This window comes from Papaver somniferum, chromosome 8, assembly GCF_003573695.1.
Source record: "Papaver somniferum cultivar HN1 chromosome 8, ASM357369v1, whole genome shotgun sequence".
Taxonomy (NCBI): Eukaryota; Viridiplantae; Streptophyta; class Magnoliopsida; order Ranunculales; family Papaveraceae; genus Papaver; species Papaver somniferum.
Genome location: NC_039365.1, coordinates 118,416,507 through 118,432,373, shown reverse-complemented (window position 1 = coordinate 118,432,373; position 15,867 = coordinate 118,416,507). Strand labels below are relative to the sequence as shown.

Sequence of the window (15,867 nt, the reverse complement as noted above, 5' to 3'; positions counted from 1 at the left end):
TAAATTCAAGAAGAACAAATAAGTGTCCTCAAAATCGCTATTGCTTCATTTTGTGGATGATTAAGGGGATCATCCTGGTTTGTCAATCGAAGAACTAAAAATTAGAGCTCATACCAAATTTGCTGAAGACGACATAAGATGGTTTAATCATGACATATGCTATAAACTCTACAAGATTCACGTGCATGGATCTAATTTTCATTAAGTATTTATTATGTAATACAATTGCAGTTAATTTTTAACTAAATGTTGAAATTTAATGAAATGTATTAGTTTCGGTTTGAACAAAAATTTAAAGATAGTTTTCATTAATTAAAACAAAAAGATTTGATTCGAAATACTTAAATAAATTTACATCCATAAACTACTCATTTTCCTGACCATTTCCTCCCTGACCAAAGATCCAATTGCACATATTTTTTGGATCAAGAGTGTTGTTCAACATATCAGAGATTGTGCCGGTTTGAGACTGATATAAAGAAACGAGGTTCGTGTAGAGGGACATGATACAAATCGTGAAATGCGCGAAATGTTTGAGCTCGAAATGGTTGAAATTTTATGTGGTCGAGGCAATTTGGGTAAACAAAGTATATTGCCTAACAACTTCAATGTTCACGCTATCACCAGGAGTTATAGTGTCTGTTCTCAATTGGTTAAACAGATCCAGGTTTTGTATCCATGTCAATGTCTTCATCACCTTCACTACAACCTGAGTATCTAACACTTCATAAGGAGTATAACTTTCTGGTACATTCTGCATAGAATGAATTCCCAAACTTCTTCTTTCACTTCCAAGACTTCTACAACTTCGTTGACTTGATCCACCATAACTCATACCTCTACCACCAGGATTCATACATCTACCCCCAAGACTTGTACCTCCACCACCAGAACTTGAGCGTATACTAGTACTCGTACCTCTACTACCATGATAAGAATATCCCAGACTCATCTCAAACATAATGTTTTTCCTCATGCTTTGAATCTCAGTCAAGTGAAATTTCTGAATTCCCTATAGTAGATCATGATAATTGTTCAACTGGTTCAAGTACTGTGCTGGTGTAGTATCTACCCTCCAGTATGAATAAGTCTGTTCAAGTGCGCTAGAAATAATCATATGAGTAACATTATCTCCAGACAAAGATATAGTCTGCACATCCCAAGAAAATGGTGGCATAATCGACAATGAACTCACTTGACTAGGATATGCAAACGCGTCTCTCGTCACTGGTGAAGGTTGGGAAGGAAGAAGTTCATCACCAAGTGGCATCCTACCTAAAACCGGGAAATCCATCCGATCCAAAAAATTTGGTTGCATAACAATATTGGGCTTGAAAATAGTGTTAAACCAATAAAGGTAATCAGTTTTAGAGTTCGGCTCCTGGATCAAATTTTAAGCTTCTTCCCATTGTGGACCATTCCTTTTCAATTTCTCCCAGTCATCTCGAGAAATCTCTTCACTTGGATAGGGGTTGATAGCTATCACCATTCTTCTCTGCAAATGAAGAAATAGTCTTTCGCCGTAATACCAAACGCTCGTTTCAAAAATAGGATTGTATAGCACAATCCTCTTAAAGTTAACTTTAACATTCTTCGGGATTCCACTTCTTCGAACTCATACGGCCTAGTAACAAGGCTAAGACTTGTTCTACACAACTGCTGAGTCCTTTGAACAATCGCAGGTTATTGACCATCTTCAAGCTGTTCCTTTTGCCAATTTTTGGTATCATACTTCTGTATGATAAGAAAAACATTGGTGGGATTGCGAAGAGAAGGTTCACAAACACGTAAATATGTATACCACCAATACTGAAAATAATAACATTGTTGGTTAGTATATTTTCTATGTCAAAATAATAAATAAGTAGTGTGAAAAATATTGGTTCTTACCTCCAACACTCCCAAAAACCATTAAAACTATATTTGGCACAAGTCGAGCAATTACCAGGGGATATGTAAATTTCTGATAAAATTGGAGAACCCCAGTCATATCTTGGTGCTTGCTCTAAATCTTTTAATGCTTCGAGAAAACCGATTAACACCACTGAGCTAGCATTTGGAAATAAACATTGGCCTATAGTCCACAATACAAAGAGACGTTCGAGCTCCCCATAATGGTTATGGAACAAATATTGTTTGTTATCTAACCTCAACTCATTCATTTTCCTAGCATAACATTGTAAAAAACTTTTCAACCCAGCCACATTTATTCCATATGCTTTTATTTGTCTATATGTATGATTTCCTTCTATATCATCTGAGTATAAATGAAATCTTTCTTTTCATCTTTCTTCTGATACCCAATTTAGTCTGTTAAATGTAAGTTTTTCCTTCACATGGAATTCCCGTTAACATGTGCAAATCAAACGGTGTAACTCTTATTTAATAACATATTCTTAATTAGAGTTTGTTGAATTTCATAAAACAAAAAACATAATCTAAAAATTCAATTAAAAGAAAAAACTAACTTACCGCATTCAAAATCTTTGAAAGAAAATGTATTTGTAGTCTTCCACCATCGTTCGAATATAACTTGAAATATTTGAGTCCTATGATTTCTAGGTTGTGTATGATATCAATGCTACCAAGGATATCTTAGGACTCTCTCTTGAACATCATGGGGGGAGTAACATGAACACAGTACGGAATTCAGACCACCCACCTCTTAGATTGACTGAATTAACTCGCTTTGGATGGCCAAATATGTGCATAGGGAGTACACCATTACCATCTAGTTGTCTAACATTTTGAAACTCATATTCTTTATCCACAACGTAACTTAATCCACTGGCTTGGGGTATTAATAAATCCTTTGCATATTCTGTTTATTTTTCTTTTCCCATTCATATTTGTTTCGAAGTAACTAAAGAGAATTTTATTTAAGAAAAAGAAGAGAAGATAATGGAAGGTGTGAAGGGGAATGAGAAGGGTAGTGCAATATTTATAGGCACTACAAAGTCAACCGTTTGCGATATAAACAATATCGAACGATATAATGATTATATCCGGCAGCAGTAGAGTCTCTATCATCAATGATATTGAAAATATCGCATGCTATAAGTTTTATCGCTTAACTGTTTTATCATACCATCACAACTCATTTGCCACGCCACTTGATGTGGCAAACATGAACTTGTGCATAGGAATAGGCCTTCGGCCACAAGAAATGCAAGATCAACCTTGACCATTCTCTACCATTACAGTCGTTGGTTCTACCCTTACCACTAATAAACATTAATGCTATCGCCTCTACCACCATTCACCAACACCTATCGTCACTGTCGGATTAGTTTAATGCATCTCAATAAGGGTGCAGACGGTACGGTTCGGCTCGGTTCTTGCCGAGGCCGAGTACCTGTACCTCCCTAATCTCGGTTCCAAAATTTTGGACCGGTACTTGTACCTCGTACCTCGGTTCCGGTACCATTCGGTACACGTGCGATACCATGTACGGTTCTGGTACTAGTCTCGATTCCAGAGCAAAAAAAATCCGCAAAAATTTCCTGTTGAAAACAGACATGGATATCAAGGATTGGAGCTTCAGAGAAGAAGAAGGAGAAAACAACAAGACAAAAGAGCATGGGTCAAATTAGAGCAGCACAACGGTATCGAAACTTCCATTGAAGTGAAAATTCTGCACAAAGATAAGGCCATTAAAGAACAATTCCGTCCATTCATTTAACAACAGGTGGAGAGGCTGCCTACAATTTGTACAAGGAAACCAGTAGCAGATGCAACGTGTTTGTCCACATTCAAAGATAGAAGATAATTTAGAACTTGGTGAAAATCTTCTAAAGATTTCTCAAAATCCTAATGTTTAGATGTTCTGGAAGCTGAGAAACTGCGCCAGATTTTGCTATAATGAATGCAACGGATGTTCGAAGCAGAAGTAAAATGAGAAACCCTAGCCAAGTTTTTCTATATATACCACCCCTAAGTAAAATGAGAAACCCTAGCCAAGTTTTTCTATATATACCACTCCTAAATCTAATGGCTATCATTAGTCTACCACCCCTAAATCTAATGGCTATAATTCTTCGATGCATTCGGTCCGGGGCGGTACGTGACTTGGACAGGATCGTGTCATGTACCTGTTTAGCCCCGGTTTCTATTTTTTGGACCGGTACCTGTATCCCTTTCCTCGGTTCGGTGCAAAAACAGGTACGATTCCACCGGTTCCGGGACGGTCCGTCGGTCCAACTCGCTTCCTGTGCACCCTTAATCTCAACTACCGTTTATAATAACACTGTCAGTGAGACTAACATTTCATATTTGGACAACTGTCACCCTGGAAGGGGGTTAAGGAAAGCCCAAGTCCCAATATCCTTGCTAAACCCTACTTCTCTATTTTCTCTCAACTTGGGGCCAAAAGTTCTTCAGTTACTTGTCTTTTCTTTTTCTTTGGCTATTTCATTCACTGTATATGTTCTTCTTCGTAGTTTCATTAAACCCATTGTTCATAATACAATTTAGTCATTATGTTATCGTCAACTTCAAATCCTCCAGTAAATGATATTCATCAGAAGAGTTTTCTCCAATTATCGTCATTTATCTTTGCCTCTAAAATCAGAAAATTTTGTGAGAAATTGTTATTGTGGTCCAGAAATAAAAACAAAAACCCAGTTTGAGAGTTTTGTAAGGGATCAATGCAACTCTGGGAGGGTTAAAAATCTTGATGTTGCAACGGCTTACTTTGATACAATGATTTCCATGAACCCGTTACCATCTACTGATACTTTTAATCATCTATTAACTTCAATATCCAAGCTTACATGTTATTCTGCTGTTTTCCCGTGGTATAAAAAGATGAATACTGCCGGTATCCGACCTGATGTTTATACATTGAGTATTCTGATACATTGTAGTTGTCAATTGAATCAAGTTGATTGTGGATTTTGTTTGTTTGGTGAAGTTTTGAAGAGGGGTTATGATCCTAATGTAGTGACTTACACTACTTTGATAAAGGGTCTTTGTATGCAAGAACGCATAGGTCCTGCACTAAAACTGTTTGACAAAATGATTGAGCAAGGAATTCAACCGAATGCTGTTACATTTAATACCCTTATATGTGGGCTTTGTAGGAATGGGGAAGTAAGTCTTGCTCTAGAGTTGCAAGGGATGATGGTGAACTGCAATTGTAGTCCTAATGTGATCACTTACAGTACTCTTATTCAGGGCCTGTGTATGCAGGAGATGATAGGTCCTGCAGTTGATCTGTTTGAGAAAATGACCGAGCAAGGTATTCAACCTAATGCTGTTACATGTGGGTCTATTATATGTGGGCTTTGTAGAAATGGGGAAGTCGATCTTGCTCTAGAGTTGCAGAGGATGATGAGGAAATGGAACTGTAGTCCTAATGTGGTCACTTATACTTCTGTGATTCATGGATTTTGCAGTACTGGCAAGTTAAATCAAGCAATGGAACTCTTTGTTGAGATGTACAGTAGAGGAATCTTACCAAACACAGTAACACTCACTGTATTATTAGATTCTTTATGTAAAGATGGGAGAATGAAGGATGCTTGCCATGTCTTTGAATGGATGACCAAGTTAGGAAAGGAGCCTGATGTGGTAACGTATAACTCGATGATCAATGGTTTCTGCAAGAATTACAGATTGGATGAAGCCATTCAACTCTTCTACAAAATGGAACAAAATGGTATTAAAGCCAACCAAGTTACATATAGTACCCTAATTGCTGGACTATGCCGAGTTGGAAAAGTTAGCACCGCAGGACGCTTATTTGATGAGATAAAATCTAGTGGACAGCCATTGGGGCTAATTGCATATGGTGCACTGTTGGATGGGCTCTTCAAGAACCATGAATTTGGCAAAGCAATCGAACTTTTTGATTCCCTGGAGGATAATGGCTGTGAAGCTGATATTTGTATGTACACTGTACTCATTGATGGGTTGTGCAAATCTGGGAAACTGGAATATGCAAGAAAACTATTTTGTGAACTTCGTAATAAAGGATTAGTGCCGAACGTGATGACATATACAGTAATGATCAATGGCCTATGCAGGAAAGGGATGTCATTTGAGGCTGAGAAACTTATTGCTGAAATGGAAAGCAATGGTTGCTTACCTAATGCAATCACGTATAACACCATCATATTAGGTTTTATTCACGAACAAGAGGTCGATAAGGCAATTCAATTTCTTCACGAAATGTGTGAAAGAGAGCATGTTCCTGACACTGCTGTAACTTCGTTGTTAAAGAACACTCTTCGGTGGATCAACTAGAGAACCATAGTTTTTTCGTCAAATCAGTTGATGATTGAGGTACGGATAACCTTGAATAGTTTCCTTTACAGTGATTTCACGACTTTTCTTAGGACCGTCCGATGGGTTTTCATGATGTATATTTTTTTCCGGTTTTCCATGGTTAGGCTCTATATCTCCCTTCATTTTTTTTTCCGTTTCTTTTATCAATGAATTCTCCTAAATGGAGTTTGTTTAGCATAATATTATTCCGTTTACCCATTAAGATATGGTTGCTTTGTGATTTTACAGTTTTCTTAGTTCCATTTTAGCAGAGTACTAGCTGCTCGGTGTTATACAAGCTCCTAACGTTACTGGATTGGTTATGCCATTGAACTTGTGGTATACACGGTGCCTCAGGTAGGTAGTTCTTATCTTATTTTGTAGCTTTTGATGTATCACACATTTATATTATACCCAATTGTAATTCTGTGCATGGCTGAATATCTTTTCACTTGATCACAGATGATACAGTCATTTTAACTAAGCTAGAAATATGTTCTGAGTGAGGTCTTGGTATCATATAAATGCTGCAGGTCAAGGTGCACATTATGATGAAACCTGGAGTCATTAGGAAGAAGGCTCAATTTTGCAGTCATCAGTACACAAGGTGCAAATGTGATGTTTTTTTCCTTCCTTTCCCCAGTGATGTTGTACTTAGATAAAGTAATTGGTATTCGTTTTTGAGTGCCTATGACAGCGTTGTTTATTTCGAGAAATCAATTAATGTTTAGACTTAGTTTTTGATGCTCCTTGAAAATAAGACGTGTCAAATATTTCTAATATGTTTCATAAAAATATGTAACAGGGAAGAAAATGGAAATTGATCATCTAGTGCATACAATATTGCAGGTAGGGAATTTGTTTAAGCTTAAATCAGTGTTCACTCGCTCTTGTCTTGATATGTGCACAATATCTGCACCAACTTTTGATTGAGCGTAATCCTTTTGCTGATTAAACAAGACTTATTTGTTGACTTCCCAACTAACATGACACCTTCCGTATTGCGTAATATGCAGAACCAGATGGAATCCTTTAGTCTTCAGGTATCAACAAAAGAAAAATACTGAAGCTTGGGAGTCCAGGTAAGGTTGTTTTCTATCAGCTGATGTTTCTCAGTAAAGTAAAACAAGTAATGAGGAACCTTACAATGGGCAAATCAGAATTGACTATGCCACCAAGTTTTTGTGGGGTATATGATATAGGAATTTGGTTAGTATCATGTCTAGGGCATCGAGGTACAAAATGGTGCAGATACCATGCTACTAGACATAAGTGGGCATACTTTTTTCTGGATTTCAATAGATGGCCATGCAAGTGGGTGGCTGTACGAGAACCCTCAAGTGGGCATTCCCATAGGCCTTTTTTTTTTTTTTTTTGCTTTTTATTTCAGGTTTCTGTTAGACAAGAGGATGGTGTCATTTTCTTTTTCTTTTTCTTTTGAAGAGTCAGAGCATATGGATGTTTTCCTTCTTCTAGCAATCTCAAGTTTCTACATCAGAACACCTGATTATATATATATGCTTAAACACCAATGATTTCACTTTTTTTTATTGTACACCTAACATCAATGTTAATCAAGTTAAGGCTAAACTGAAAATACACTCTTTGTAAGTGTTATTCACTATCGATAATTCTAACGATGGTGCTGATGTGGTATTGTGATTAATGATTAGATGGTGGTTACTGAATCCTACGCGTATGCGAAGGCTGTGATGGGATTGTTGTTTTATTATTGATCTCATTCACCACCTTAGCATCGGCTTTATTAATCACCATGTTCTTTTCGTTAATCATGTTACTGTACTATAAGCATCTTGTAGCAAACTATGTATTCAACTAGTGAAAAATCTGGCCCTGCTTGGTGCTGCGAATTTTTTATATCTGTGAACCAATTCGCAGGTGCTTGATAGGAGTATTTGGGGATGCAAATTTTTGCATATATTTTTACAGTGAACCACAGTGAGAAGAACTCTGGTGTGAAAATTCGTCGTCCCAAAATGATTCCAAGTTTTTGCAGTATCTTCTCGATCAAACATCTCTTTATCTTTTGAGCACATCCTTGTATTTCTCTCTATACTCACTCTGCAGTTTTCTCTGCATATTTAAGAAGAATCAGTTTAGTAACTAGCATATGCACCGTGTATTGTGAGAAAGTTTGGTTTTTTAATTGGTAATAATGCAGAATTCAATTTGGCCTTTTGGATTGGTATGAGGTCTTGCTTGCTATTTCACAACTGAATGCTTGCTGACCCTTCTGTTGAGTTTGAAATTGGCACTGAGGTTTGTTTCTTTCTTGATTCAGGAAAAAACTTTGCCAATAGTTGTTTTGTTACTTTCTATTATAAGTATAAACAACTGGATATTATGTATTAAACAAGCGAGAAAGATCGTAGTTATATACGATAAGTTATGAGTATGTATCTAGTGATGCACATTCAATGCTCTCTGCATCGCGGGTGTTTTACATGCAATTTAGGATTTTGCCGTAGTAGTAGTAGTTGTAGGTCCATTTATATTTGCATTTGCTTTGCTGAAGCGATGTTGTAGGTGGTAATTTGGGTGGCTGTTGAGATCGCTACACTTGATCTATTAGCACCATTTGCTTGTTTGGATAACCGGCAACAACCATCTTTATTAAAGGCCTACGTGGACGCTTGTAATATGCCTATGCAATTCTATTTAGCTGGTTAGCATGGTCTGCTTCTGTTAAATGCCTTTTCAATGTATGTTCTTTTGACTGCATATTAATAGCTAGTACCTAGAAGTTCTTTGAGGAATTAATAGAAGTTTTGTTTTCTAATTTCCTGGACTTCAGCCTTTTCTGCTTGTATATCCGTAGCCACGGTAAAACATTTTGTTTTGTCATGTGAGTTTCCATCTGGATCAGGCCTTTGGATGTCTCATATTCCGAAAGTGTCAATACTTGTCCATCAAAATTTGAAACTGACTGCTTTTGGTTTGTCTCTGTTATCGGATATATTTGTTCGTTCTTTTGCATTTTTCTACAGTTTGTTGACATATATCAAGTGCTTAGCGTTGCTAATAGTGACCATGGCTTTTCCTATTCAGTATAAGTTACCCACAATAGCATGGAAGTCGAGTTAAGCATCAAATGTCATTTTGATTTTTCTTTTTCTTTTTTTCTTTTTTATTTTTTCAGGATACCCTGACATAAAGAAAGGATCACTACAGAGATAGATCAAGTTTCAGTACTTCGAATGTTAGAACAAATAACGTCTATAGAAGGTTTCATGTATCTATATTTGGCTAGTGATAACTAACCATTATGTATCATTAACTGTTACTTAATGCTACAGGATTGTAGTATTGATAAGTGAGTGCAAGCATGTATGGTAATCAGTATGTGCATCATTTTTGATGTCGTCTGACGAAGACAAAAAGGGGTTTCAGATGTAAAGAGAAGGCAAAGAACCATCTTAATCGGAGAAAAGGACATGGAAGGAGGTTTAATTGGAGTCCATGAAGAGGTGCAACTTCCGAAAAAAATTATGAAGTTGGATGGTTTCAGTGATTAATTCTCGAGCCTTGAACTCATGATGGTTGAATTTTTTGCAGAAAAGTGCTACAATTTTTAATTTGTTTACCAGACATGCAACTGTCGCGACTAACAATTATATGAAGCAGTTGTAAGTTTTGTTTGCACATTTGACACTTTACCAAGCAGCTGCGACTCTTTGCATCAGCAGAAAATTTGCAGGCAGCGAATTAATCCTACATCCCAAGCAGGATTAATTCGCTTGGAGAGATGGAGAGATGAAGGTTGGAGATTTCCTTGCTTGTGCTGAAACTTATGATTTTGTGGTTTTTTAAATATATATTTTTTTTTATTTTGAAAAGTTAAGCAGACTAGAAACAAAGATTAGAGATGCATAGGATTGTCCAAAGTGTTGGTTACCTTTATCTCATAATTGTATAATCCTAGGAACTGAAAAGGATAGTAAGGATGATGAAGTCTGGCATTTTAATCCATTGTTGATGTTTATGGATTTCTCTTTTCCTTGCTTCTTCAGCGAAACTATCTGCTACTCCATTGCACCTTCTACTCTTGAATAAAATAGCTAAAAATTATCGCATGAATGTAGAATCTTCATTGCTTCAGCTACTATCGGCTGATTTCTTCAGAAAATATTGCTTGCTTTGTCTTGAGCATATAGAATTACTCTTTGACTGTCGACTGCCACCCAAAAATGCTTAATGTCTATACTTTTTGTCCATGCTTTTTATGGTGTATTTTGATTTCGTTAGTGAATGCCACAAGTCAAATGCCCTAATCATACTGATAATTTTGTAAAATTTGGATTTTTGCTTTTTATGGTCTATTTTGGATTAATTTGGGACTCTACAATAACACAATTTAGATTATCTCTTTTTCTTCTTATATAATATTGTCGCCGTACGTATATTATATAGACGAATTATTGTATTTTCCTTGTACCATTAGATAGGTGGAGTGACAATTTTAAGATGGCTTTTAACCATTTTATCCCTATTTATGTTGCTTGATTATCCTCACAATTGAGTTTATGTCTCTAACATAGACAATATAATAAAAGATAAAACAGGAAAAGTCATGGATTAAAAGGTAAAACAGAAAAAGTCATGATACTTATGATATCAAAAAAGAACTCTTAATCTAATATATTTCAACTATCCGCCTATATATGTGGTACGGAGGGAGTAAGGGATAAAAGACCTTCAAGTCACCGCATGTTAGCCGCCATAATCATTCTTGATTTAAGTGAGGCCATATCATTATATACTTTCCATGTCTTTGCATCAAATTGACTACTCCAACAATTACTAATAATTTAGATGTCCGATTCATCTAATCGGCAACCTCAACGATCATTACAACATTCTAAAGATTTTTTATTTTAAAGGTTGCACATTTGTTCAAAAACCCAAAAGATTAGTCACCACTATAATATTGTGAAGGGTTGTGTCCATTTATGCTCCTTAAATTTGAATTTGGAACAAATTTTCTAAAGGATGTGATTTTTCATGAATAGACTCTTCTAAAGGGACTTCCATGGAGTGACTGTTTTTTATATTCTAAGTGTCACAAAACATGTGTATAAACCATTATCGAGATTAGGTCCTCAAACAAGAAAAAACACATAACACATTCTGATTATATTGATGCTTATTATATCTTGGGAGACATATCGCAAGTAAGACATTAACAATAGAGTAGAAAGAATTTAATTTTAACGTATCTGTTAGAGCATTGCTCGGTTGAACCCACCAAGCGTTAGTATGTCAAGGTTGGTTGTCATATTTTAGTATCAAAACTCAATTAGAGTCGCTTGATTAAGATTACCAAAGACAACTTCGTTTAGGTTAGACTAGAAAGTCTAGGAATGTTGAGACATACAAGTATTACCTTGAAGACCTGAAGAACGTGAAGAAATAATGACTACAATGAAGACATCATCCTTCTATTTGAGGTTAGTAATACTGTCTTGACTTTTTTCCATTCCTATCGTTTCTTTCAAGTTGTTTAAGATTTGAAATATAACATGCGAGATTATATATATGATACTCTAGTATTAGATTTGTCATATTAGTATGATCAAAGTGACAAAGAAGCATATCGAATTAGGAAGTATGATGTTTATCTTTTGAACTTCGTAAATGCGACATCAACATGATCTATGTAACTTGTTACTCGTTTATATATTCGATAAGTTGTAATTTCATCCTAGGAAATTATGTTTTATTACATTGGTTTAGAGAAGTAGATATACGAACTAGTTTCGTAATCGATAGGAAAACAGTAAGGTGTTTTGGTCTGGCTTTCTATTAATATCTATTGGATGACCAACTCGAACATAAGGAGAGAATTCAGGTAGAACCGATCTTAACTTATATTGAGAGTCAAGGTAGAATCGATCCCTACTTATCTTGGGATACTTGGTGGAACCGATCCTACCTTTTGTTGGGAGTCAAGGTAGAACCGATCTTTACCTATATTGGGAGACTTGATAAAAACGATCCTAGATTTTGTTAGGAGTCATGGTAGAACTGATCCTAACCTGTGTTGGGAGTTATGTTAGAACCGGTCCCGAGAGCAAAACCGATTTTCAACATTCACATATTACTTTACGTTTTTGTATGAGTTTGGAATTAGGGTTTGCTAGATAGGAAAGTTCTAGATGTCGATGTAATTTGAACATGTACATAATTCTTATCTTTGATTGTTCAAAGATATTCCTTGATACTCAAGGTGATTCCAAACCGAAATATTGGAGAATCTTTTTATTAAGATTTTCGAATTAAATGTTTTTTATTTTCTAGCAATCAAAACATATCTCTAGAAAAGTTATATTAGTTAAGTGCTAAACTAATATTAGATATTTTTTAAAGAGAGAGTTCGGAATTTCAGGTTGGATATTAGTTGGAAGTATGAAAACCATAATTAGGTACTTTATTGCATATCTTGAGAATCTTTCGATTTTGGAATTTCCTTATTGTCCAAAAAACCTTGGTCTATAAATTGAGAAGTTTGTCATTCTTGCTAACTATCCTTATCCAGGCGAACTTCATTGTTTCCGGCGGAGCCAATTACTAGTATTACTTATAATACTGTGTCTGAAAGTACCCTAATTAGGCGAAATCTCTCACGTCCGCCCGTTTAAAGACTTCTTTGAGATCAAGAATCTCTAGCAAGTACCCTTGGTGGGAAACTAGACAAGATCCTTGTTATTTAGTATTTGATTATTGATATTGACTAACGGTTGTAGAAACTTTAATTGCACCTAGTTTGATCATTCTTGAGAGTCTTCTCTTCTGACATAAGTTCACTCAAACTAGATTAAAGTATCGACGGGATCTTCGTAACTGTATTTTTTTTAATCTGACGACAACTTGTAATCATCCATCATTAACAGACTTCGTTCCATGTGTGATTGATCATAAGCGGAATCAAGTTTTGTGTGTAGGTACAATTGAAAACAATTGAAGATTTAAAGACAAGAAGTTTTTCTGATTGGTTTCGCATCTTGTGATATTCTTTGAGCACATATGTTGATTGGATGGGATCCGGATAAAATATATTTTATCTTTGATAAATTTGATCAAGTAGTCTTATAGATCGACAACTATCATATGTCGGTATTCTTCAGTATCCGAATATGATAGCTTGTGAATCTAGATCTGATTATTTCAGATCTTGGTTGATCTTACCCGACAAAGGAATTTACTTGTTTAAACGGAAGAGCCTTTGTCAAAACTCAATATCTTTATTTTTAAAGATTAATAGAGTGGTTACCAAATAGCTTTGTTCCTAAACGATTTGGAAGACGATCAAAAGGAGTTGAGTGCTTAAGACTTTACATGCTAAAACAATTCAAGATCGTGGTTTCTGTCTTGGGATTCAAATGCGTTAGCCAGACGGTTTTAGGCGCATGAATACTGAGGGAATTAAGTAACTATGGGTAGACTACTTGGTCTCAACTATACGAAGTTGGCTTTGTTCTTTGTATAACGGCTTAATTCTGAGAGTATTCAAAATTGGACTAGGTCCCGGGGTTTTTCTGCATTTGCGATTTCCTCGCTAACAAAATCTTGTTGTGTCATTTACTTTACTTCCGCATTATAATTTTTTAAGTTATAATAAAGTAAATAACACTTGTATGTTACTCCAAGACACTTGATAGTGACCGTATAACATATCAGTTTCGTACCGTAACTATTATCAAGTGTATACCTTGTTGTTGTATTGTCTCGACTTTGTCCATAGACGATCACACTTGGTATCAGACTTATAGGTTGAAACGAAAAGATTGTGGTGTACTTGGGTACCCTCGTCATTTGAGTATCTATACTACTTAGTAATTTTATTGGTTGTTTTACCTAATTTGAATATTGTTAGAGCATAGCTCGTTGAACTCACATTAAATATTATTAGTTAATGTGCTACACTAATAATAGAAGTTTTCAATGAGAGTTTTTGGAAATATGGTTTGGCATTTAAGTGGAAATAGGAAAACCAAAATTAGGTACTTTAATGTTAATATCTTGAGAATATCTTCGGTTTTGGGATTTCCTTGTTGTCCAAACAACCTTGGTATATATATACTTAAGTTTGCATTTCTTGCAAACTAATCTAAGATACAGACAAACATTATTCTTCTTGTTTCTGGTGAAGCCGTCTATCCGGTGAGGAAAGTGCCCTAATTATGAGAAATCTCTTACGACCACTCGTTTAAAGACTTCTGTGGGATTAAGAAACTCTACGAGTACCGTTGGTGGGAAACTAAATAATTGCATTAATATTGTAGTTTTCGATTATTGATTTGATTGACTAACGGTTGTTGAAACTTTGATTGCACCTTGCAAGCGTTGTCGTACGTCTACGACGACATTTATCGAAAGGTTGCACAAGGGAAAAATAACGATCAACTAATCGCAAAGAGGGTTTTCGTACGTCTTCGACGACGTTTATCGAAAGGTTTCACAAGGGGGGGGGGGGGGGGGTTGTAGAAAGTCCTCAAATCTATACAACTCTTCAGATAGAGTCGTAAACATGGTTGTAGTTTGCTTTTGTCAGTTATCAAAGTCTTTCGAAATTCACTCTTAATTTCTAACACAACTCTTACCTGGGTTGTGAAAATAACTCCTACACTACACGTGTGTTGGTTGTAGAACATTCGTCGACAACTATGGTTACAGTTGTATGTCAATTCTTTGACAACTATGGGAAGAGTTGTATGCCAATTCTTTGATAACTATGGGAAGGGTTGTATGTCATCTCGTTGACAACTATGGGAAGGGTTGTATGTCATGTCTTTGACATATATGGGAAGAGTTGTATGTCACTTACTTGACAACCATGGGAAGAATTGTATGTCATATCTTTGACAACTATGGGAAGAGTTGTATGTCACTTGCTTGACAACCATGGGAAGATTTGTATGTCATATCCTTAACAACCATGTGAAGAGTTGTAAATCATTTGTTTGACAAGTATTGTTAGAGTTGTATGTCATATGTTTGACAACCAAGCTATGTGTAGCAGTAATATGTATTACAATCCACTTACAAGCCATCACAACTGTTGTGGTTCTTTATCATTTGTGATTTTGTTTTTGAATTTGGCCACTGCATTCAAATATACTAGCATTCATTAAGATGTAAACCATTAAAATGTTACATCATTGAAAAACCCATATCATTCAAACACTTAACCAGTTTTAGATCATTCAAACACTTAAACCATTCAACCATTCCAAAAATCCAGTGACCATAGAAATTGTCTGTCTACTGGCAGAGCAACAAAAAAAAGAACAGAGTTTCCTGAAACACTCCCAAAGAAGATTAAGAAGTCAGATGGATAGTCAAAAAATATTAGATACTTAGCCCATGAGACGTAAGTTCCTAAAGAATCGTGGATGCACTTAAACTCACTGGTTTGCCTGTAGAGAAGATCATCATCCACCAGAGAAGCTGTCACAGATACCTTGTAAGCTCCAAAACCTATTGGCATTCCATGGATTAACTTCTTTGGATCCGTATCATCAATAACTGCTTCAGCCACAATCTCTCCCTCAACGTACCAACTGAGTAACTTGCAAGCTC

General features: G+C 35.9%; 1 protein-coding gene across 3 annotated transcripts; it reads left to right on the top strand.

Moving 5' to 3' along the window:
• Positions 1–4,385: 4,385 nt before the first annotated feature.
• LOC113302763 (putative pentatricopeptide repeat-containing protein At1g12700, mitochondrial) lies at positions 4,386–10,241 on the top strand. 3 transcript variants are annotated; one of them, XM_026551703.1, is made up of 7 exons: positions 4,386–6,285; positions 6,540–6,624; positions 6,801–6,874; positions 7,073–7,116; positions 7,284–7,349; positions 9,428–9,755; positions 9,844–10,241. In XM_026551703.1, the coding sequence occupies exon 1, from the start codon at positions 4,510–4,512 to the stop codon at positions 6,244–6,246; it is 1,737 nt and encodes a 578-aa protein (XP_026407488.1). In that variant the 5' UTR covers positions 4,386–4,509; the 3' UTR covers positions 6,247–6,285; positions 6,540–6,624; positions 6,801–6,874; positions 7,073–7,116; positions 7,284–7,349; positions 9,428–9,755; positions 9,844–10,241. The 3 variants fall into 3 exon arrangements, with proteins under 3 accessions (XP_026407488.1, XP_026407487.1, XP_026407489.1); XM_026551702.1 differs by having other exon boundaries at positions 9,428–9,932; XM_026551704.1 differs by lacking the exons at positions 9,428–9,755; positions 9,844–10,241 and adding an exon at positions 8,167–8,535.
• Positions 10,242–15,867: the final 5,626 nt, after the last annotated feature.

Coding starts and splice junctions, on each gene's coding strand:
- LOC113302763 (XM_026551703.1), top strand. CDS start 4,510: ATGATATTCATCAGAAGAGTTTTCTCCAATTATCGTCATTTATCTTTG.